Source organism: Lathamus discolor, chromosome 3, assembly GCF_037157495.1.
Source record: "Lathamus discolor isolate bLatDis1 chromosome 3, bLatDis1.hap1, whole genome shotgun sequence".
NCBI lineage: Eukaryota > Metazoa > Chordata > Aves > Psittaciformes > Psittacidae > Lathamus > Lathamus discolor.
The window spans coordinates 31,485,336-31,510,252 of record NC_088886.1 but is presented as its reverse complement, the minus strand read 5'-3'; the positions used below and the strand labels follow the sequence as shown (position 1 = coordinate 31,510,252).

At 38.7% G+C, this 24,917-nt stretch overlaps 1 protein-coding gene and 1 long non-coding RNA gene across 4 annotated transcripts in view; one reads left to right on the top strand and one right to left on the bottom strand.

Moving 5' to 3' along the window:
- PEX5L (peroxisomal biogenesis factor 5 like) overlaps window positions 1-21,204 on the bottom strand; it is a 109,624-nt gene extending 88,420 nt beyond the window's left edge. For both annotated transcript variants that reach the window (XM_065674506.1, XM_065674507.1), the window contains exon 1: window positions 21,007-21,204. In XM_065674506.1, the coding sequence (XP_065530578.1) occupies window positions 21,007-21,027 (21 nt within the window). In that variant the 5' untranslated portion in view covers window positions 21,028-21,204. The remainder of the gene's footprint in view (window positions 1-21,006) is intronic.
- The window catches only part of LOC136011931 (uncharacterized), a 170,901-nt gene that overhangs the window by 59,353 nt on the left and 86,631 nt on the right, over window positions 1-24,917 (top strand). The gene's annotated exons all lie outside the window — the stretch shown is intronic.

Below are 24,917 nucleotides of genomic sequence, written 5' to 3'. Positions count from 1 at the left end.
ACAAAACACCTTTTTTGCTGAGTACTTAGGGGGAGCCCAGGTGACTTTTAAATCAGCTAAATGTGACATTGAAGCTATCAATGAACTTGATTTGCCATGCTAGTCACCTGCCCTGCTAGTCTGGGGCTTAACTGCTAGTGCTCCCAGCTGAAGGGATTTGAGTAGATTTGCACGCACCCACTGTGGTAGAATGATGTATCTTGATTAAGGCTTATTTGAATAGCTTTGTTTTGAGTAAATACAGCTGCAAGGGAAAGGTACAGGCACATAATATTGTCAGTGAATTATTAAGTATCAGCTTTTATTGCTGGATAAATACAATTAAAGTGCTCAGGAGAAAAAAAAAAAAGGTCAAAATATTAGAAAGTCAAGGGAAGGAGCTTGGTAAGTAAGGCTGACAGCATCCAGGTAGAGAATCATTACGTTACCTGAGGTCTGCTGAGACTATTGTAAACAAAACAAGTAGACTTTACTTCATAAACAAGTTGATTCAACTACTGAATCCCTAGGGGGATTTTTTGCCTTTGTATTGTCATGAAGGGATAGTGAGAACATGCCTTCAATTCTAACACAGCATTAAAAACATATGTGGTAGAAGTATTTTGGTTTGAATTAATGATACTGAATAATTTTTGTGAAAGAATTTAAATGTCATACTCTCCAAAATATATAAGCTTCTGGGAATTTAATATTCCCTAACTGACAAGTTCAGGTAAATGTTCAAACATGTAGTAATGTATTTTGCAGGCAAGGTCACTCCATTTCTTTCTACTTACACAGAATACATTTCCAAATCAGTGCACTTCATTTTTGTATTAGTTACACAGAAATTACTACTATTTCCATTAATAGATAGGAAGAAGGGAATTAATACACGAAATTAGAGTTAATAGGACAGAAATGAATCCAGTGAATGCAAATAGAAAGCATAGAATAATAGTATTGTAAGAGCTGGTACCATTGGCTTGGTTATCATAAATGGTAAGCTTTGGGGGTGGGCGGTATTGCGTGTAGTATTTTTCCTTTCTGCTGCATAGGAAAATAAGAGGCTAGTAGGAGAGTCAACACATTTGCTATTCTGACCTGAGCTGTTCTGACACCTTGCTTTACCAGCACAATGCAATTTCCTCTTTCAGCTTTCCTCTGATCTTTTCTTGGCTTCTAGCATTCTCTTGATGAGAGGATTGTCTCCAGCTGTTGTCTGTTTAGTGTCTTTAAATATTGCTTATTCTTCTTCTCAAATGAAGACATATGCTTAACCTATTTCTTTTACTGACAGATTCAAACTCCTTAGTCTTTTGCTTCCATTATGTGGGTAAAAATGGTTCTTCCATTTTTATGCAACTAGTTAAATAACCTTTCCATGTATAAGAAAGAGGGAGTTACTTATCTGTAGCCTTGTCCAGATTACTGTTAGTGGGCACCGTTTTCAGGCTTAGAGACTGTCACCCCCTATTCTGTTAACTGGGCTGTGAAAACTCTTATTGCCAGGAGCTTTCTGAGCAAATTCTAAAATAGATGTATGATTAAGCTACTTTATAGTAGGTAGACTATATTTTGCTCACTATAATATACAGGAATACACATTCCTGACATAAACACAAGAATAGATTTTAAGGTCACTCTACAAAGCAGCCTTACTGTTTCTTGACCTAGCTGTTTTCTAAAAGGTGATCACAGTTCTCTCCCACAAGACTAGAGGTAAAATCCTGGTTCCTCCAAAGGCAACAGAAACTTTTACACTCTAAGATCATTTTGTGCCATATATAGCAAGAGGCTGCCACTGCCTTGAGGGTTATTCCTCTGACTCCTCCAACTGCCACTTTTGTCCACTGGAAGTGAACTGAGATGCTGTGTTTGGAACAAGAAGATAGAGACTTTTAACCGATTCTTTCATATACTTATTTACACAGGTCCTGAGCTGGGTGCGCTCTCCATGCCTATAAGGTTTCTTATAATTTAGCTTACCTGAGAATTCTAAAAATACTATCTGCTTTCTTATGTTCTTGTAAGATAGTTTCTTTATCTTTCATTTAAGCATGAGACTGAGGTTCCAGGGTAACTAATATTTCCTCATTTCCCCTACAGCCATTGTTTAAATTTGATTAGTATTTAATTTGGCCCTCTTTCATATTTTGTGCTCTCTCTTTTGGGATAGGCCATGTGGAAATTCATCAAATGAAATACCTTGCTTGCAGCAGTGCAATAACTTTTAACAAACAGGAAAATATTGAAGTAACTTCACTGAGCAACTAAAATTGTTCAAATGAATTACAAATGATATCTAAATGAAATCTTAGGACAGACTGTCTAGACCTATTGAAAAAGAACACGTTAAGTGAAGCTTTACCAATCTGGTAAAAGGAGAACTATGATTCTTTCACTCTTCTACATGTAAGATGTTTCACTTAAAAAGAATCCTTCTATGAGGATGAATGGTGTGAAAAGGAAAATATTAAGCAATGATTTTTTTGTAATAAGCAGAAGTTTCAAGTGAGAGAAATATGTGTTTACTCTAGAGAATAAACCACAGGAAGTAAACAGGAAGTGGTGAATGAGGGCTGCTTTATGGCACCCTTACTCCAAGAAAAATCCCACTCCATTAGCAGCACCATTAAATCCAGCAGTATTACTCTTAGCAAAATCTCGTATTATGTTCTTCTAAGTTGTCAAAAGTAGACACTACATGAATTTAGTTTATAAGACAGCAACGAAATATTTCCCAGTGGCTGCTCATCTGCACTATCATAATGCATCTGAAATACTTTGGGTTTCTTTAAGATCTGTATCTGTTCTTGGATATGAGATTTTCGTACAGAATTCACACAACATCCTGAATCCTTACTGTTTTGCACAGTTTTGTTTCTACCACTCCCCAGCTGTTACAGTCTATGTGCATGATTTCTTTATACAGACAAATCCAAGCACTGATGTGTTCAAAAGGTTAATATGTTGCAGAGAAGGGAGAAAGGGTTCCCAAAAGGTTATGAGGCTCCCTAAGGGCTTCGTAGCAGCCGTGATACCTATATTCCTTTTAGACAGTAATATCTGGCAATAGACTTGCATGCTTAAGTTATGAGATATGCAATTTGCATTCTCCTAATTTGCTATCAAAGCTTCCCTGTTCAGAAGCAACCTATTGCTCTGTGATAGAAGATCTAGATTTCACTGCTCAGCCTCTGTCTGAAAACAATCTTCTTTTCACACTCAAAGGTGTGAAATCATTCTTATTTCTGTGCCTTACCATCTCTTCTGCAAGCTACCTATTTCTGATCCCCTTTTGCATTTAGTCTCTTTACCACAAAATCTTCTTAACATTTTTCCCCCAAACTTACCTTGCAGTATTTTGGTAGCATGATATTAGCTTGCACTGGACTTTCCTCCCTGGAGCCTGGCATTAGAGTCCAAATGAGGTCATTAATATCAAAAAGTGAAGTGGTCTCATCCTAGTCTTTGTTATGGACACCTCGCTCAGTCCAGTTCCAGTGTGCTCTGCAGACTCTGCTTGACAGAAAGGCTCAGGGCTTCAGCGGTATTGCTAATGGTCAGGACTGTACAGCTTGAGCAGTGCTGTGTCAGTATCAGGAAGCTTTTACGGTGCATGGGTTCCTGTCAGTGCTACTAATTCAATCACATATGCAATAAATTCACATGAAAAATTAACAAATACCTAGCCAGCAGCAGTGCCCTCTGTTCTTTCTTTTTTATTTCTGAAAAAACTGCTCTGTAGCTTTGTCTTAATGATTGGGTTTAATGGTTTCAAGCCTTTTTTTAAAGCATGCTCTGTATGTCAGCATTTAGTGAAAAAGAAATTTTTCTTTTATTGCTAAATAGCTTTTCAATATTAATCCATTACATTTAGCTGTTATTTCTAATATCTTGCATCAGGTTCTCTTCTAATTACATCTGTACGTCCTTGCAGATGTCAGAGGGGGTATAGCTCAGCAACTGGCAATCCCAGGCATAGCTACAGGTTGGGCAGAGAAGAGATTCAGAGCAGCCCTGCTTAGAAGGACTTGGGGGTGTTGGTCGATGAGAAAATGAACATGAGCCTGCAGTGTGCACTCGCAGCCCAGAAAGCCAACCGTATCCTGGGCCGCATCAAAAGGAGCGTGACCAGCAGGTCGAAGGAGGTGATCCTGCCCCTCTACTCTGCTCTCGTGAGACCTCACCTGGAGTATTGTGTACAGTTCTGGGGTCCTCAACATAAAAAGGACATGGAACTGTTGGAACAAGTTCAGAGGAGGGCCATGAGGATGATCAAGGGACTGGAGTACCTCCCGTATGAAGACAGGCTGAGAAAGTTGGGGCTGTTCAGCCTGGAAAAGAGAAGGCTGCGTGGGGACCTAATAGCAGCCTTCCAGTATCTGAAGGGGGCCTATAGGTATCTGGGGATGGACTGTTCATTAGGGACTTTAGTGATAGAACAAGGGGTAACGCGTTCAAACTTAAACAGGAGAAGTTCAGGTTAGATATAAGGAAGAAGCTCTTTACTGTGAGCGCGGTGAGGCACTGACACAGGTTGCCCAAAGAAGTGGTAAATGCCCCATCCCTGGCAGTGTTCAAGGCCAGGTTGGACAGAACCTTGGGCGACATGGTTTGGGTTGGAACTAGATGATCCTTTCTTTTGATATGATCATTAGTAGTAGCAGCAACGCTAATGGTGGTGCAGGGTAGAGAAGGAATAGGACTCAGGACTCCCCTCCCCTTCCTAAACAAGAATCCCTAAGGAATTGAGGTCTAAGTATCTTATCATTCCTTACTAACTTCTTCGAGAGGCTGGTGATCTTCCCTAGAGAGCTGGTCTGGGATTCTACAAGGGGCATCTTACAGCTCATGTTAGTCTAATAACAGAACTGCATTCAAAACTGAGAACTAAAATCAAAAGCTATAGCCCTAACCAGTAGGTTTTGTTGAAGCCATATTCCTAGCACAGCTTAAGAAATGAGGGTGGAACTTAATGTATGTATCTTCCTCTACCCATTGGGCAGACTGAGATTTACACCAGTTATCAAGTTGCAGTCTCTCTGTCGAGACATAATGTTAAAGCAGCTGGTGACCACAGTGATATTTAGTACATTTTTGGCATATTCCTTCTCATGTAGAAGGGCTGTAATGGCAGAAACCCTGTGTCTCAGCTATCTTAACTGGTTGGCCCACGCTCATAGCTGCTTTTTGACACAGTAACACACTAAGAATCACATGGCCAAGGATGTGCTCCCGGTAATATAAAGGTGTTACTCTTAATTCCAGTGTTCACTAAAGTGTTCTATATGAATTTAGTTATGGATACAAAAATATCTTAATTGTCTAGAAAATGCCTCTTTCTGAGGCCTTTATCTCTTTCCTCAGGCATCAAACAGTCTTTGAGATGTTATCTCATGATGTTCTTCAAAATTTCAGCTTGGTCTGCATGCTAATTACTGTGTTAGGCATCCTCCCATGTTCCAAGTGGTGTGCTCTGTTGTTTCTAAGAGTACACCAGTTCTATGGCCCTTCTCTCAGAGTTATTCAATCAGGTTCTACAGTTTTGAATAAACTCTTTTACTTCATACCTTTTCATAGCTTTTTATTCTGAAAAGCCACTTCAAAAATGTATTGGTACAGTAGCTAGGGGTTTTTTTGCATGCCATAGCTCAACACCAGTCTGTTCCTTATCCTCTTACAATTATCATACTATGTGTTACCAGCCTTAGAAGCCACTCTAAAACCAAGTCATCTTGTTTTAGAAAAGAGTTAGGTGCACTACATTGTTATTTGTCTGCATTACGTGTGAAAAATTGAGAAACTATATAAGCTTTCACTGTAAGTGACAAGTAAACAAGACTTCCTAACCAAGGTAAGCAGTGTTGTAAGCTTGTTCCTGAAGACTGTATAATCTGCTTTTGTGCCCAAGTGCAGTGGAAATTAAGATTGGGCTCACAGTGTTACTCCATTGTTACTCACTGTGTTCCTCGTATTGCCTTTTTTTACATATGTTGAGTATACGACAGTTTATGAAATTATGCATTGAATGAATTGCATTACAATTGATTAGCCAGACACAGCTGGGATTACACTGGGACATTGTGGTGCTAAAATTGTGGTCTAGTTTCATAGAACCAATGGATAAAATCATAGGGTGTTTCTGCACTGTCTCCCAAAGTACATGTTGAATCAGCTCCACTCTTGAAACAGTGAACCTGGCTCAGAATGAGACTTTCTTCCTCATCACCCCTTGTGACTGGGGGTTTGACTGTGCAGTCCTGCCCCCACTTCCATGGTGTGAAATTTGTGCCCAGTTCTGTGCACTGTTATTGAGCAGGATGTTCCTGGCTGGACTGTGCTTCAGAGTTCCTTTGTTATTTTTGGTTTTCCTATCCATTTATGGTTCTCTGTTATTGTAGTGCCTGTCTGCTTCTCTTATGTGAATCATTGTTCTATCCATGACTTATCAGCAATAACCCAGAAGGAAGAGTTAAATTTACTTGGCTGTATTTCCCTGTTTTGAAGAAAGCCCTCTTGTATTCGGAATTCCATTATCTGTATGTACCTCCAACTCCCTTACCAATTCGGTTATGTGAAGGGCACTGAATCATGTAGCATGTTGTTATGCTATAATTTGTTTGAAATCTATCAAAAAGCTTGGATTAAAATATAAATAAATGTAAGCCTGGATTCAAATCTAAGATGACTTTTCATTTTTTTTTAAATAAAAATTTTGCTAGGAATTACACACAAGTGATCTCCATAACTGCATGAATGTGTGCTTCTATAGGTTTTGATACATCTGGGTAACACCCTGTGAAGATAAAAGTGCTTTTATTCCTGTCTTACTGACGGAGAACAGAGTCGCATAGACAGTAAGTGCCTTGTCCAAGTTCATACAGAAAATCTGTGGCAACAGCAAGAGCAAAGCAGGAACTTAACTGCAGATCCCTCTGCACTACTGCCATAACCACTGGAGGCTACTTCATTATGCATGTGGATCCAGAAAGTTATGGAAATTCAATTTAAATGAAAATACACTGGACCAACCCCAAATGCATTGTAAGAGATGTGTAACCAGCAGATAAGTTCCTCTGCAGTTCCAGTGAAGGACTTAGACCTGGCACATGCACACTTGGGAGAATCTCATCTTTGTTGGGAAAATGGATGAAATAAAAAAAAAAAAAAAAAAAAAATAAACTCTTCTTTGAACATAGAGTAGCATCTTTTTAAATGAATCTTGCAGCACATGAGTACATGGTACCATGGTCCTTTGCCAGTAATAAGCGTTAATAAGAAGGTGACATAAGATCTACAATGAAATTCCTGTTTTGAAATTATGCTTCTCATATGTCAGAAATTTCAGAAATTATTTTACTGCCTATAAACCCAAATTCTGATGGACTGCCAAAATATAAAACTGGAGGGAACCAAATTGTAACCAGGTACACTAATTAACTGCTTCTCCTGTATTTAGTGAGAACCTCTAAATACAAGTTAGAGCAGAATGCATTTAATGTTTCTAATATATTTATTTTGTTCTTTATGAAAACAATTAATTATTTGAAGAGAAAGAAATGACAAGCGTTGATGAACTCTCAAGCAGTAATTCTATTGCTTTTCAAGAAGTGACAGTTATAAAGAATCAAAAAATCCCCATGAAAAAATATAGGTGCATAATTGTGTCTGACTAGCTAACTTACAGTATTCTGTGTAGTATTAGCAGGTCTTTGAGAGGTATGTATATGATTGTTAGCTGAAGTAGGAATGATCGTCCAGCCATCATCTCAGTGATTTCAAAATAAAACATAAACCGAATGTGTTATATAAATATCATAGTGAACCCCAACAAAATAGTGCTAAGTGTAATGTGAGTGTAAATGTGTTTCTTTTGCACTCTTTGCTGATCTCTGTCCAAAAGGTCATGCAGTTGAAGCAATCACTTTGCTGAAATGCTAGGTAGATTTAAATTTTTAGAACTGATAATTTAGCAAGAAAGTTTAGAAATCAAAGAATGCCTGTCAGCAGTGATACATCAAAAGCACCATGCAGGCCTTCAACTCATCGTAGCTGAAGAAAAGTGTCGATCGTTTATTGTTTATTAGTGTAAGCCAAACATGCTATTTCCTTATGAATACAACCATACAAAAGTCAGTAAAACCTGACTATTCCAATGTTTCTATTTGTAATTTTTCAGCCAATGGTGTGGGAACACTATGTGTATATATTTTAGCCATCTGACAAACTTTGTCTTGATAGATGTAGTTTTTGTAGTCTGTGGCTATCATGTTTGGTTGGCCACTTCAGTAACAATCCTTCTCCCTAATTCTGTAAATGACACTTATACAGGATAGAACTTGAGCAAGTGTCAAGTGTATGTGCAAGGAATAGTAAACACTGTAATTTGTAAGTTCACATAAAATAACTTTTTTTTTTTTTTTCCTTTGGAAATAAGCATTCATTTTTTGTGTATGTCCTGGGTTCAGCAGTAGCAGTCATTTTTCTCCTTCTTAGTAGCTAGTGCAGTGCTATGTTTTCATTTTTTGGCCTGGGAACAGTGTTGATAACGCCGATGTTTTTAGTTGCTGCTCAAATGTTTGGTCTGACCAAGGACTTTCTGAGCCTCATGGTCTGCCAGGGAGGAGGGAAAGCTGGGAGGAAGCAGAGACAGGACACCTGACCCAAACTGACCAAAGAGGTATTCCATACCATAGCACGTCATGCCCAGGATGTAACACGGAGAGTTACCCGGAAGGGCTGGGGGACTGCAGGGTTGGACGAGGTATTGGTCAGTGCTTGGCTGGGGGGAGTGGGGCGAGTTATTGGTCGGCTGGTGTTGAGGTGTTGTATTCTTTCCTCTTGTTATTTCCTTTATCATTATTATCATTGGTGGTAGCAGCAGTGATTTGTGTTATACCTTAGTTACTGGGCTGTTCTTATCTCAACCCTTGGGAGTTGCATTCTTTTCGATTCTCCTCTCCGTCCCTCCGGGAACAGGGGGAGGGCAAGAAAGGGGGGGAGTGAGTGGATGAACTGTGTGGATCGGTTTAAACCACGACAGTGTACTGGCAGGAAAAAGTACTTAACTCATCAAAAGACCATCCCATTTCCTTGTGCAGTAAATTTATTAATATGCTTTTGCATATCTTTGACTGGCCATTATCCAGTGATCTCACCTATTTGGAAACTCCTTGCTGCATGACTCCTAAAATTCTGAAATATGAGTAGCAGCATGATGCTCAGTAAACTGCAGTGCAGCAACTGCTAGCAACTTGCTAGCTGCAAGCCTGTAGTGATGTAATCAAGTTTTGATGGAGTGTTTATGGACATCTGTCTGCCTGATACATTGAGGGATGCAAATCACAGCCATCATGATCCGAGATGGAACAGGAACCCCTGCAATAACATCCTGAAGTAGTTTTATAAGCCTGAATTAACCCAGAAATAACCTTCTGGGTTTACTAGAAGGGACTGACTATAAGGATTTTATGATCCCTTCTAAGTCAACAGTCCAGTTGTTGAGTTCAGGACTGCAAACCAGAGCACTGAGTTTTCTTATTTAAGAGTATATGATCTAAATAATGATTATTGCATTTATTTTTGGAGCTCAGGAGAAAAAAGTGAGCTGGCAGTAATATGGGGAAAAATCTGTATCCTGGCTCTGCTTGAGGCCAGGGAAAATATCACTTATTGATTCTGATGCATTCTACTTTAGATCCTCATGCACACACACTTTGGCTTTTATTAAACTGAATTTAAGCTTATTGTTACACAATGTTAACACAGCTGGTGATTTCAAACTCTCAGTGCCTGGTTGCAGGAATATGAATACAAGATGGGGAAAAGCTTCAGTATATCTAGCAAGAACCATTTTTAGTTGTATGGGGGAAATATATTTCCTCTGATTATTAAGGTTTTGTGTGTAGCAAAACTGTCCGTTCAGATGAGCGGGAGACTCTATAAAGAACCTGGCAGAGTATTCTAAGTGTAAAGCTCAGTAATAGGAGTAGTCAAAAAGATGTTTTGGAATAGGCAATGGAAGAAGTGAGACTGTTTTGCCACTGCATGTATGGCTGTCTTAGCAGGAGGTTACTGGAGCCGTGAAGACAATCAAGCCCTCCACAGCCATAATAGGAAGATATTTGACTTCTTGAAGTTGAGGATTTTGGTCTTACTGAAAAGGAGTCAGGCTGTTTCTGCTAAGTCAGATAAATTTCAGAAGACAAGAGGGGTTGCTGGGTTATTGAGGCTCAGTCTTCTGCTCTCACAGGCAGCATGTCATAGAAAGTCTTTCATAAATTGATTGTGTTTTATCTTTAAAGTAATTAGTTTTTTCCCTCCATTATTCCAGTTGGAAGGCTACTGGAAATCTTGATTGTTTTAATGATCAGAAACCTTCTTCTAATTTCCAACCTAAATTTATTCACAACCAGTTAATATCCATTTGTTCCCATGCCAGTTTTGTCCTTAGCTAATTTAGGTTTTTCCATATCTGGTGTTTATCTCCCTGATGCATTTATATGCTGCGATTATGCTCCTGCTGAGCTGTCACTTTCCTCAACAAAATAAGCCAAAATATTCTGTACAAGAGACTTTCTATTTTCCTTGATCATCCGTTCTTTGGACCTGTTTCCATGCTTCTCTTCTTGACCAGATCTGTATGAGATTCTCAGTTGAAAATTTGCTAGTGGCACTGTAAACTGGCATCAATATTTCCTGACTATTCTGAAAAAACTCTTCCAAAGCTAGACCTGCATCTGTCTTTTTTTTTTTTTTTTTTTTTTAATGGATATATCATATTGATGCCTTATAGTCATCTGTATGTGCAAGTCTTGATCATTTCTAAATGATAGTTTAGATCTTAGGGTAGACATTTTTTGTTACTGATGTTCAACAGCATACTGTGCTGTTAAATTTAATTGCATTTGTATCATTGAAGTTTGCACAGTACCCTCTGTATAGTAACTTTAAACTCACCAGTACTGATGATGTTTCCCAATACTGATGATATTTCCGAGCACATCAACATACTCCTGTTTCTAATATGTTTATGGATGAAACATCTGACATCAGTTCCAACAGTCATCCAGAGAAATCTTCCCTATTAAACTATATTCAGTCCTTACTTTAATGTTCTTTAATGTTAATGTTTAATTTCCCCATGACTGATTTTCTTCCCCTCTTTATAGATTTTCTACTATTCCTTACTTTATCCAGCTTCACTAATAATTTCTTTTGTGGCACCATAACAAATGCTTACCAAAGATCATACAGATAAGTCAGTCTCCCTTGCCTAAAAAACCCAGTGATGACCATAGAAAATGCTGCAAAGTTAGCCTAACATTATCTCCTCTTGATAAATTCAAATAGCATTTTTACCATTTTTCTGTCTATTTGTTTAATTTTCCTTCAAGTTTGTCCCCTAAAACCTTGCAGATTATGGATAGTCACATGGGTATCTGGCCTGTTGTCTCACTGTTTTTCTCACCTTATCTCAAATATTGACATATTTTCTATTGTCCTGACCAGATTCATAACTAGACTATTAAGTATTTGTTCTCAAGTCTTCAGTTTCATATTCCAGTCCCATCAGCAGTTTGGGATAGGGATTATAGAGTGCACCTCTGCATGAGCTTTTGCTTCACACATTTGTAATAATTGCAGGATTCATATCTTCATAACCATTTGGGCTTTGCACCATAAATTAGGTTATCCATAAAATGAATGCCACTTTTTTTTTTCTGCTTCCCTCCCTCTTAATCATGTCACTAAAAAACTTTCAACAGTTGTTTTAATATACTTTCAAGATTTAAATAAGTTTTACTTTAGGCAAGTTTTACTTTTTCCTTCTGCCTTTCAGGAGCCTTTATTTTCATTCCTTGTGTGTTCCTGGCTTAGCGTTAACATTTTAACAACTGAGATCTTTAGAACTGAAGTGTCTTACAAAATTTTCCCTCACTTTCTTGGTATCCAGGTTCCTAATGCGATCAACACCTTTAGTTTTCTGTCTTTCCTGAACAGCACGTAATTTTTTTTGAGAGTGCTCCAGCGATAAGTTTTGTTTTACTATTTCCATGTAGGATCCGGCTGTTTTCTAATAATTAAGATTCCTTTGTTCTCTTTGTTCTGTTGCACAGGTTTGGGCAAGCCTGTGCATCCCTTCCAGTTTTGTATACCTTGACACATCATGTACATTACCTGGATTAAGTACAGTGGTAATATTAATAATGTTTTCTTATAGAGAAAAAAAAATCTATTGTTCAGAACAACAACAGCACTTTCTTCCCTCCTAGTTTCCATTATTTTGCCTTATTTTTCTCTGTTGTGCATCATAATTTTCCTCCTTTCTTTTATCTAACGTTCTTCCTCGTATTCCTTTTTCAAAGCCTTCTTAAAATTGTCCTGGTTCTTGGAAGGAGTGTTAGATGACAAACAGCAAAAGCTGAAAGAACTGTCTATATCTGAAGCCTGTAACTGGAAAATTATCTTCCTTGTTAAACTTCAATGAATGACAGCAGAAATAACCTGTCAGTTTGATGAGACACATGTCAAGCTACACCTGTTATTATTTCATTAATCACTTTTATGACATTTCTGTCATTACTTCTGTGACAATGGTGTCCAAGGCATTTGTGAATACTAAAGCTGTCCTACTTTACATAAATAATATCAATCTGTTCTTCTGTGAAAAATACCAGATACTGATTTTTTTCAGATCTTCCTATTAGGGGATACTCTCTTTGATTTTAAAAATCTCTGACAGATTACTGTTGTATCAAAAGGTGATATTTTCTCTCAGTTTTACATAGTACTCAAAAATATTCAAAAAGCTTCTATTTATTATAGCCTATGCTTATTCCTGTATTAATATTAAAAAACTTGGCCTTAGTAAATTTTATGAACTTAAACTCAAATATTTAGTGTCACTTACTAAGAAATAGATCCCTATATTCCAGGGTAGCCTTAAGCAGGCAAGTATTATCTCTCAGTTGACTTAAAGAGCAGTGAGAATGAGCTCCTGAACCTTTTACTTGATACGCATACTTGTTGGAAAATGCTGAATAAGAAAAAGCAATTTGTAACAGTTTTTTTGCCCCTATTCAGGACATGATGTATTCTCTACACTGTAACTTTGGAACCCAACTGCTGACAGGGGCTAACATGAAAAAGCCCTGGAAGCCAATTATTCTCTTATTTACATCAGTATAATTTCCACTTATATTCATTCATCTAAAGATACAGCTGGCTCTAATGTTGGTAAGGCAAATTTTAAAGGTTTTTTTTTTTTTTTTTTTTTTTCCTTCAGCTTTGGAAAACTAGTCTGTAAAGCCAAATGATCGATCTAAAGAAAAAAATACAAAGAAAAATTTGGTCCTAAAATAAGTTTATGCCAAAATCATTCTGAAGTTGTCATATCTAAATGTCAGTAGATAAAAGTATTTGAATTTGTTATGCATCTCATAACAGAAAGTCTTCATGTAATCAAGAAAGATTGTTTGAGTTCACTGCACAGTATTTATCACATATGCTTTTGTTATTATACTGACAGATTCTAAAAGATAGATGTTTTGTAAGTTAATTGAAAAATGTTGTCCAAATACATTAGTATGTGTGTAACTTGCGTTATATGCAACATCCATACTGGGACAAGAGGTGTTTTAATGAACTGATATGAAATGAACAGTGGCAAGTTACCAGAAGATAGTAGATTGCTTTAAAGACAAATGAACATGAGACACTAGAGTGTTCCCATATTTCACAGAGGAATTTGCAAAGACTGTAGTATGGTTATTTTTCCCTAGGGATTTCCAAAAGAGATAACATGTGAGGAAAGAAAGTTCTTATACATTGCTGTACACTACAAACTTTGTAGCAGCTGTAGGCAAAAAGTCAAGTTGCTCTTTTAAAGCCAGCTACTTCCCTTTTCTTGGTCATCCCCTGTTGTCTCCTTATCTAGATTTAGATTGTGAGCAGTGAGCTCTGCTGGCAGTAAAGTCCTCAGCCAAGAGCTTGTTTCTTTTTACCTGTGGCAGTGAACCTCACTGTGGAACATTTCTGCCTTGTGATCAAGTGCTGCTGAGAGGTGACCCAGACCCCACTGCGCACAGTATACAGTCATAACATTGGCTGCTGTTCTGTAAGCAGCATAAACGAAACTGCAGTGCAAATGTGGTAGGAGGCAAAGCATCTCAAGAAAGCCTTTGAACCAGGATAAGGAGGAGAAAATGAACAGATAGAACAGAGTCAAAGAAACACTGGCAAACCTAAGTGTTGATAGGCCTTGGAGAAGTGAAGGGAGAAAAGTTGGGGCTTACACATATTATACCAACCTGACAGAATTTTAATCAAAAAACTGTTTCGGAGGAACTGCAGTAATGCTCAGACACGTGACTAATTGTGCAGGCTTTGTAAAAATCACATTCAGGGGCTACTGTTGAACTTTGGGTTGTGTTTTCTGTTCATGGGGATAGGGATCTGAGGAGACCTGGTTTGTTTGGGTTTTTATTTTTTTCATTCAGTATAGGAAGTTTCAATTACTCAATATTTTAGAATTTACTTAATTATTTATACGCAAATAAAACCACTGGAAGTGAAACTCATGTACCGGTGACTCAGTATTTCAAAAGCTGAGAAGGAAGCAATGAAATATCCCTTCAGAATAATTGTAACCTGGTAGAAAAATTTGCTGAATACAGTCTTTACAATCCTTAGGCATTTTGTTAATAATGTTGTTGGACAATGATGAAAATGCATAACTACAGAAAGTCACTTCCTTACTTTCCGCACCTGATGTGGAAGAGAACTACTTCTCTCAGTTTTGCAGTATCAGCTGTCTCTGAAATTGTGCAAACTTACATACTGGAATACAAACAAATAGTAGATACTTCTTGTGCTGTGTATGTAAGAAAACAAAGATGGTCAAAAGTGTGGCAAGTTAAACAAGATCATTTTAAACAGATCTGATGTTTAAATCGCATCAACCCCCCACTTTTTTAAGATAAAAACAGTTTCTGGAGAATCAGCTTGCTTATAAACAAGATTATTACAAATTACAAATTACACACATGAATGTTGATGGAATTGCATTTCCTAAAGGAAACTCTCAACTTCTCTATGTGGTTATTTCATCTTTCCTTCTATGCATCTTGTCCTACTTGTATATTTCATCCTGATCTAGCCTGTGGACTTTTCTCCAGGATTTTGGTCTCCTCCTTTGCATAGCAGGTTCTTCTACATTCTTGCATTCTGACACTGCTGGCCTGCCTTTTTCTCTCTCTGATATATTAGCAGTGGGTCCCATCAAAATAATTAGTTTTCAAACATGCGTAAGCCTAAACTTTCAAATAAATATAAGCCAAGTTATCAAAATAAACTCTCTGGGTAAGTCTTCATGCAGCTGAGTATTTTGCTAATGATTATCAGTTCTTGTTTTTAGTAGTTGTGCAGGTGCATTATAGGGTATTTAAAAACATGATTAAAAAAAACAAAAAGTAACTGCTGTTCAAGCTTAGCCTACATGCTAGGTGTTCAGATTAGGCAATGTAGGTGGGGCAATATGGATGAGTGCAAAGGTGACTGGGCTTGCTGAAGTCATAAGATGAAACTTTAGGTAAAATCCAGGTTGCTAGATGTGTAGTTTAAAAAACTAGCAACTGTGTCATGCTGTCGCAGATTGTGACAACAGTGGTAGGTAAAAAAAAGAAAACAAACCAGCATAATTTCTGGAGTAAAGAGCGCCTCTTTTGTAAAACCTATATACTGGTTTATTTATATAAATAAATGGCAGTGCTAGGGATTGTTGTTTTTCTGTGTTTTGAATTAATGTAATTCCAGAAGAGACGGATGGACCCTTATTTAGTTAGTAAGAGTTCCTCTTCATTTGCATCCAGCAAAAATACACTGTGTGCCAAGAGTTCCTGAGCCTTTGCAAGATTTTCTGCTAAAACTTGTAAAACTGCCTAACAGATTTAAGGAATGCTTCTTTATACCAGCACTACAAATACTCATAATTTGTACAGTTTTAGCATGCGTCTTAGCCAAAAGCAGTTTATCACCTACTTTCTTTGAATGAACTTCTTTCAATGAAAGTGAGCTGATTATTTTTAGCTTACTTCATTTATAAGTAGTTCATAATCTACTGTCCAAAACTTGAAAAGCTACTAGTGAATAACTGGTAAATATCAAGACAAAATGGAAAACACACCACCATAAGCATTGTCCTCATATTGTGAGTACTTTTGGAAAAGGCTTATAATAATGAAAAGTAATCAGTTTATTGTACTGGAATTTCAACTAGCAGTTATGATTCATCGACACCACTAGGGATCAATTAGAATTCCAGCTATGTGCCCAGTATCAAGGTATCAAGTTTATGTTGATCTTAGCAGCTGAGCAGAAATTCAATTTAGCATTGAACTCAGCTTTGTTGTTCATGTTCTTTGTGATCTGTTCTATTTGCATATAATGCATATTCTGGTCAAAATGCATAGTTGAGAGATTACTTTTTATTTATAATTGATTAATAGCTTGAGGTTTGTTTATTTCAGGTGGCAGTATAACCAACACTATTAAGGTATTTTTAATAGGTTATCAAATAAGCAAAGATGGGACATGCATCTACAGCTGATCTCGAGACAATTCTGCTTCACTTCTCCCAGTGAGTCAGCTGTGTTTTAAGTGTTGGGAATTCAATGCAAAAATGCTTTTTCTAACTCTAAAATATTTAGCAACACTTTTCAAGCCCAGTACAACATGTGAAGCCCTTGAGGTTTCATCTTGCAGAATTTTTATGTGTACATAGTTGTTTTTCTTTAGACCCACTACAATCATATAGGTTTGAGTTTGACCAAAATCTCACTGAAATATGAATGATTAATATGGATCATTTAATGTAAATAAGAAATGCCCATAGCAGAATGTTAAATTACCTTTAATAATACAGAACACAGCACAACAATTAAGGGCATGATGTTGATTGCCTCTGCAATTAAAAGTTTAGAAGACTACCCAACCTGGAACTTGGCCAAGACATCGTGATTAACAAGTCTGTTCTTGTGAAAAAGTGCCAGGGGAACTCCGATAGCCATGTGTGGTCAACATTTCTGCTTTGTCTAAATTAAGCCATCTTGAAACATAACACTGCCATACATAAAATCCCATGATAATGTTTGGTGAAGCACTTCTGTTTAAGCATTGGTGCTGGAGAAAGCTGACTATATACAGCATTAAGGCAAACAGTTTCAAAAGCATTTATTTTGAATTTCCTGGTAAGCCAAATGCTGCTGAAAATCCCACTCTGTGATTTTAATTTACTCTCCATCCATATATAGAACCCTCATAAAAGTATATTGTATACCAGGTATATATTATACTGTAAAAACTTGAAAGCACCTTATTGTTGGTTGTTAAAATTATAAACATTTTAGAACAGTGACTGTGGGATGAACTCTGCTTATATTCTGCTTCCATCTGGTCCACTCCTGTTTCCTTGAAGAAGATGGAAACCAGCACACATTGGATTGCACACACTGTCCTATTTACACTGATTTACGCTCAGGTTTTTTGCCATATCTGGGTAATCCTAGGGTGTGCTCCTGTATCCATCAGGTTTTATCCTGTTGTAGCCTGAGTTTACTGAATTAAACAGGACTTCTTACATAACTGAAGTTGTACATTTGTAGGCAAATAGTCTTCACATCTCATCTGAAGTTCTTTCTCATGCAGAAGCCTCACCTTAAAGGCGCAGGCTTCAGGAAGTGGCTCTGCGCCTTGAAACCGAAGACAGTCCCTGCTACGTTTTAAAGAGTTACTGTGTAAACCGACCTGGTTAGTAAATACAGTTAAATCAAATGCTTATGTTTATTGTAATAGTGAAAGTGAAGCTTTAAAAGGGCTCCTATGACACCGTGCTTTTCTGCATCCAATTCCTGGCTCTTTGGAAGGCCACTTCACCTTTTTCCTAGTATTTTATGTGAAAAGCATGCTGTGCATAAATAACACAAAAGCTAGCTCTATTGAAAGGTACGTGGAAATGTAAAGGCAGCAAGACAGTGGTTTGAACCAGTAACTTCTTTCTTTTCCTTTTTTCCTTTTTTTTCTTTTTTTCGTTTTTTTGAAACTGTCTGTGGAAATTTAGCTTAGGGACCACTTTAGTGTTTCTATGTTGTAAGGATTCATTTATAAAACAGTAAGAGGGAAATCACAACCTAGGTCTTTTGAATAAAATAAGTGATTTTCTGGGATTAAGAAAAATAACCAAAATTAATCTCTGCTACAACCTAAAAATCAAGAAGAGATACACATACTGATGTAGGTAGTAAAGCCTGACGTAGTAAAGTACTTTAGGTGCTGGACTTCAGTGATGCTTAAACGCAAAATGTATTTCATCTACACGTGCAGAATTTATTGGGCTTAGTCAGAAATTTCCCACTGAAGCTGATAATGCTTGATGCCTATTCAAGATAGGTAAATTCTCTATAGTCTCTATAGTTAAGCTTATTGTGTAGTTACGGTTGTTAATGTTCTCACCTTACAGAAGTCTTCCAAGAATTACCTGAGTTACAGCAGGGTCTTAGTAAAACACGGGCTCTGTAAACATATTTTAAAGTAATCTGACTAAGGAACTATTTCTGCATATTTTACTTTTATGTCTGAGAACAAAGCAGTAGGAAAAAGGGAAATGATGGCTGGCATTCTAAATCATATTCTACACTTGATCACTATAACCAACAGAGCTTTTGCTTTAAAGAGTGCAGGATCAGGCACTATCTACTGGAACATCATTTTATATTTGAATGTATAAAGGTAGATGCTTAAGTAGCTAGATAGGGCCCAGCTAAACATTCTAGTTTCACTTAAGGAATTGGGAGCTCTGCGAGTGCTCAGTTTCTTTAAAAACAAGATTATTTTTGTTTAGGACTCCAGGTACTTAGGTGCCTGACTTAATCCACCCAAGTTTGTATGGTTTTATGGTTCACCTTATTTTAGATTGGCAGGTAATTGCAAACAGTTTCCTCCAAGTTAATACATGTCTTACCAGAACTTTTGGAGATAGTAAGAAAGGACCCATAATGCTTAAATGTGCCTACATTTTTGTTAGTGTGTGGTTTGATACTGTACTTTTATGGTAACTTCCAGCATGATTTATTAAACATTACAGTGGATTATTTCACTGCAAAGAAATCAGCTCTGCATTGTTTTTGTTCCACTCACTTAAAGGCTCTTAAACATGAAAATCTTTCCTAATGCTTTAGTTATTTTTAAGTGTTAGCTGAAGAACATTAATGCTTCCTGTTTGGACAGAAGTATATTAAAAAGTTGGGTTGATGAACTCAGGTGGGTTTTTGTTTTTTTTTTTTGTTTTTTTTTTTTTTTAAAGAAGTGTACTCAAAATGAATAGCATTTTTATTTCAGCAAATTTATAAAGAGAATTTGGTTAGAATTTGATGACATTTGGGCTAGAAAAATAAAAAATGTTTTGAAAGAATTAAAGGACATCATTTACAAAATGTTTGTATGTTTTGACCTGATTTTCCTATTGCAATTTGATTTCAACCTTTTGACTCAGAAAATTTAGGGTGCTGCCAGACAGCTCAATATTAAATTACAATTCCTTCTAAAAAGTGTTGTGTGTTTGTTGCAACCTTGCAATATATAACTCATAGCAAAGAACTTCTGTTTTCTTGGCAATATAAATACCTATTTGCAATGTCCAAGTCAGTATCATTAGTTATAGGATTGTTTCTGTTACCATATAAACAATGCATACTTGAACCTTATCGTCAGAACTATATAGCCATACATATTCTCCTTCCATTGATTACATTTCTTGTTAAAACCTGTTTGCTTTCCTACCACAAGCAGTATTATGACATGTTGTTTATCATTGTTGAGATCAGGTAACACAGACATGAAAGAGTAACTCTTATCACTCAGTTCTAGAAAGCAGAGTGCTGAATCAGAGTCCTCACTTAACTCACATATTGTACGCAACCCTGTGTTTGACATTGACTTAAGTTTAATGTCCCTGACGACAGTTCAGCAGATATTGAAATACTGGGGAGAATCACACCAAGGAGAAGTGGTCAGCTTACACTTACTAAACCCGCAGGTTCTCTGTAAACAACCTTAGTACTAACAACACTACATGTGAGGCTGCCACTGTACATGATAAAAGCATCTGATCATTCCTGGCAATGAACATGAAGCCAGACCGGGTTCGAGAGCAGAGAAATGAATTTGGGAGATTAGTGTAAACCTTTACTCCAGTTTGGCATTTTCTCCCCCTTCAAAACAGACTTGGCTTTCCAAGGAAGAGCTACATGAAGGAGAGTGGGAGTCAAGGTTAAAGTCATCACGTCCAAGCCACTACTATGTTTTTATCAGGGAGAGGCATTTTCTGTTACAGTGATATACGGATCAGTAGGATCATGAGACAAGATTTTGGTCTAAAATGTTGAAGTCAGTCAGAAATGTGTTTTAATTCATTCTACAAAGTCATTCCAGGGCTCAGCAAAATCAATCCTCATCCCATGTTGGGAGGGAAGAACAGAAATCCATCACCTTTAAACACGCCACACTGTGCAAATCAATGGCTTTAGTGTGGCATGAAATCTTTGCAGATTTTGCAAAGCAAGTGCTCTGTTTTATCCCTTATTGTTTGCCCTTCACTTGACATACAGGAAGAGATGCATCAAGAGGATGGCAGGAGACATGTGTCACTTAAAGCATGCCATAACACTGTTTGCCCTGGAATGCTCCCTTGAATCTGAACAAGCAGGCATAACAAATGTATAAATATACACAAAACTTTACCAGTTACAAAGTTGATAGAACCCCTTTTCCCTCCGCCCTCTTGAGCAGAGCTAGCCCTAGGCACACTCTTCCCTTCTGCCCTGAGTTGGAGTGCCATGTTTGTACTGCACCAGCTCACTTGTTGCACGGTGCCGGGGTGGCATCTCCCCTCCGCTCAACCCACAGAAACTTCACAGAATCGCGTTTCAGCGGGCTTCACCTCTCCACCCTCTTTCAGCCTCTTACCTGCATGTGTCCCTGGTACATTCTGCTTCGGCTGGTTCAGGTGCCCCTCAGGCCGACAGGTTGGCTGTACGCTGGGGTAGGGGCACTTCTGTTTGCTCGACTAAAGGAAAGGGAAAAAAAAACAAACGCCTAACCCTGCTGAAGGAGCTATTTTTCGCAAATGATTCAGTTTGTCCTGGAAGCGCCTTTACCGCTTTCCGTAACCCCGCGCTGTGGACTGCTTCCTTCCCTCCTCTCCCCCTCGCTCTCCCTGTTTAATGCGGTGCTGCAAACTGCAAAGGAGCTGTTCCTCGCGGGGTGCTGGGGGGAGGCGGGCCGGAGCCGGGCGGCGGCGGCGGCGGGGCTGCCGGGTGGGGAGCGCCGCGGGGCGGAGCGGAGCGGGGCCGCCCGCTGGCGGGCCTCGCCTTGTCCCGCTGCCAGCCGGACCGGCCTGCCGGCCCTGGCCCGCGGCCCCCCCCAGCCTCCCGGAGACAGCCCCAGGCTGCCTCCCTCTCTCCGTTTCCTCTCTCCTGCTTCCCTTCCCCCTCCTTTCTCTCCTCCCTCTTTTCTTCTCTCCTCCTTCCCTTCCTCCCTCCCTCCGCAGAGGGAGCGCGCAGTATCCAGGGAACGCGCGGAGCCCCGCGGCCACCGGGCGGAGCCCTGCCGGGGTCCCGACGGAGCCGCGGTCCCCCGGCTCAGCCAACCCGCCACGGGCTGGCGGCTTCCGCTGCAGCAATTGAAAACGAATAATGAACAAATCGTAGTCAGAACAGAAAAATCGGAGTGTCCCAGAGCCACGGCACAGCAAAACCTGGATCGGGCACACGAGGCCTCCGGGAGTTTTGCCTCCTCGCGTGGAAAGAGAGGGGTCGGGGGGCGGGTGCGTCCCAGGGAATGGTTGTCTCCAAACCTGGTGCCAGCTGTGCCCTGCTCCCACCCCTTCCCCATCGCTGCTGCAGCTGGAAGAAGGCTGCTGGCTGCTCCCTGCAGCACTGGAAAAGTTTGGCATTGCAGAACGAGAGGAATGTTGAGGTTGCAGACATAATTAAATGGAATTTTAGTAATATGCCTCGTCATGTTTTTCAATGCTTAGCTAAGATGATGTCACATAGGAAAAATTCTGATAATAGCCTATACGTGCAAAATTCTGACATTGTAAACTGGCACAGCGGGCCTGGCTAAATCCTGAAACCAACATCTGCATCATCTTGGATCCAGTTTTATTCTTTTCCCCACCTGAAACCTTAAACTTACCATCTGCTAAAACCAGCAGCTGCTTCAGTTTTATTGCAAATTGCTGTCCCACCTAGTTTATCTATATAGAATCACAGAATAGTTAGGATTGGAAAGGACCTTAAGATCATCAAGTTCCAACCCCCCTGCCATGGGCAGGGACACCTCACACTAAACCATCTCACCCAAGGCTTCATCCAAACTCGCCTCACAGTAAAGAATTTCTTCCTTATATCCGGTCTAAACTTCCCCTGTTAAAGTTTTAACCCGTTACCCCTTGTCCTGTCACTACAGTCCCTTATGAACAGTCCATCCCCAGCATCCCTATAGGCCCCCTTCAGATACTGGGAGGATGCTATGAGGTCTCCACGCAGCCATCTCTTCTCCAGGCTGAACAGCCCCAACTTTCTCAGTCTATCTTCATATGGGAGGTGCTCAGCAGTACAGAAAACAACCAGTGTCTGGAACTTGCTAGATGGTACAATTTTTTGTCTCTGAGCTTGCAAGTCTTACTATGAAACTACATAAAACTTAATGATGCTTTTGTTTGACCAGAACAATCCAACCTTAAGCACGTCCCAGTACTAGAGCAATACAAAATAGATCTCTTATTCCTGAAACCAGCATGTGTGTCATCACAGCTCTTGTTTCAGCTAAATATGCTTTTCTGAAGTGTTCTATTCAGATTAAGAAAATGAGGTTTTGCAGAACACAAGTTTGTAAAGTTGTCAGTGATGCTACAAGCAGAATCTAGCCAATTAATTTTTTTGCTTAAGCTTGAGAGTTTTATTTTTTATATAGACAGCAAGAATGACAGTTCTCTTGCATCCAATGAATATGCATCCAGCTCACTGAGATTTTCAGAACAGCCTAGTTTAGCCATGTGTTGGTGATAAAAGGAAATAAGAAATGAATATGTTTTGTCTAAATCCCTTAAGCCGCTTTGAAAACCTCAATTAAGAGCTGATGAGCTTAAAATACTTCCTTGGGATTGTCTCTACATGTTTTAGACATATCTTACTGTAAAACTTCAGTGTGCAATACAAAAGGTGGCTGCACTTACATAGATAAAAATATCAGATTTGAATTATTGTGGTTTCACTTCAGATATAAAATATGGAGCAGAGATTTTTCAGCTGTAAGTATCTGGCTTCCTCAGTGCTCTATTTAGAAGGAAGATTAGGTCTAGACAAGAAAAAGTAAGTCCTATTTAAACTTGGAGCCTCGGTGCCTTTGCTGTTTGTTGAACAGAGATGTATCAGTCTCTTAAGCTTTAAGTAATCTTGAAGGTGCACTTTTTCACTCTGAATACAGTAGGTCCAGATTATCCTTTCCTGGGTCAGTGGGCAAGTGTTTTACACTCGCTGAGTGTTTTCAAGGCATGTGACAATTTCTTTTTTGTTGGCACTTTTGTTTTTCTGGGGGGGAAGCTGGGATACATTTGTCAACACCCCTACGTAGCAGTATTTATTTTTTCTGAACTGAGCTATATGCATTGTGATTCAATTTTTTCCTGCAGTGTAGGAAAAAGTACACTTATAGTAGAATAATTAATTCAGGAATGAATTCATGCAATGTTATTTGTGGGTGGGAGACAAACATTGGTAGAATTTGACAAGATCCAAATGCTAGAGATGAGATTTTATAGTATTGTGTGTGTTGGAATAGCCATTTTTCCTAATGCATCAGAAGCAAGTGCATTCATCTCGCAATTCATTGATGCACTGGCATGCTGATGCCACAGTTTGGCAGGGTCTGGCTGATCCAGTAAAGCCAGGTAGATCTAGCTTTTACCTTTTTCCTTAGCAGAGGGCTAAATCACTTGGCACAGGTCAGTCAGGCGGCTGGCAGAGCAGCAGTTGTGCAGTGCAGACGTGGAAACGTATGCATAGATAAATGGATGTAGTGTTTTTTTCCTCAGAAGCTGTTCTTTAAATATCTTCCAGTGCAAGCCACACTCACATGCACACAGTGTTGTGCTTCCACAAACATAAGCTTTCTCTTTGCTCTAACTCTTTAATACAAGAGGCTTCTGTGAGATCATTTCTCTCTCCAGCTAGTTCTAATCTGGAATCAATGCATGATGTTTATTGCTCAGTTGGAGTACAATTTAAAAAATGTGACGGTGGATGGAACAAAAAGCGTTAATATGCATTTTTGTAACATAAATATAAAGGCAAGTTCTTTACAGCTTAGAAAAAGGTGAGTGCCAGGACCCATGCTGTCTGTGACTCTGCTCTATTTGTGGATGTGAAGGTCTGTTTTGTTACAGGGCATGTTTTATCACCAAAGGTTCACTTGCCCAAGTGCATTTTTCTGTTGGGGTCCCTTTTGGCCTGTCTGTGTGGCTGCATTAGTGTTTGAATCACTGATGTCTCTGTGCTGTGAGTTCTCTGAGCTTTGTTTTTTGTTATGGCAAAAACGGGAAAAATAAGGGTAGAAAATATGAAAGTCATAATGTTTGTTAAGAGAAAGAAGAGTCACCATATGGCTCAACAGATTTTAATTAATATTAAATTGCCAGGGGAGATTTTGAAAAAGTCAAATAAAAATCCTTTATTTCACAAATAAGTATTTAGAATTTGTTTTCAAATGCATTTCTGGGGGAATTAGGACTATTAGGAAGCCTAGATGTAGTAATGGGAGCGCAGGGGCATTTTCAGAAATACATAAGGTGTTTTTGGAGAATATAGCAGTTA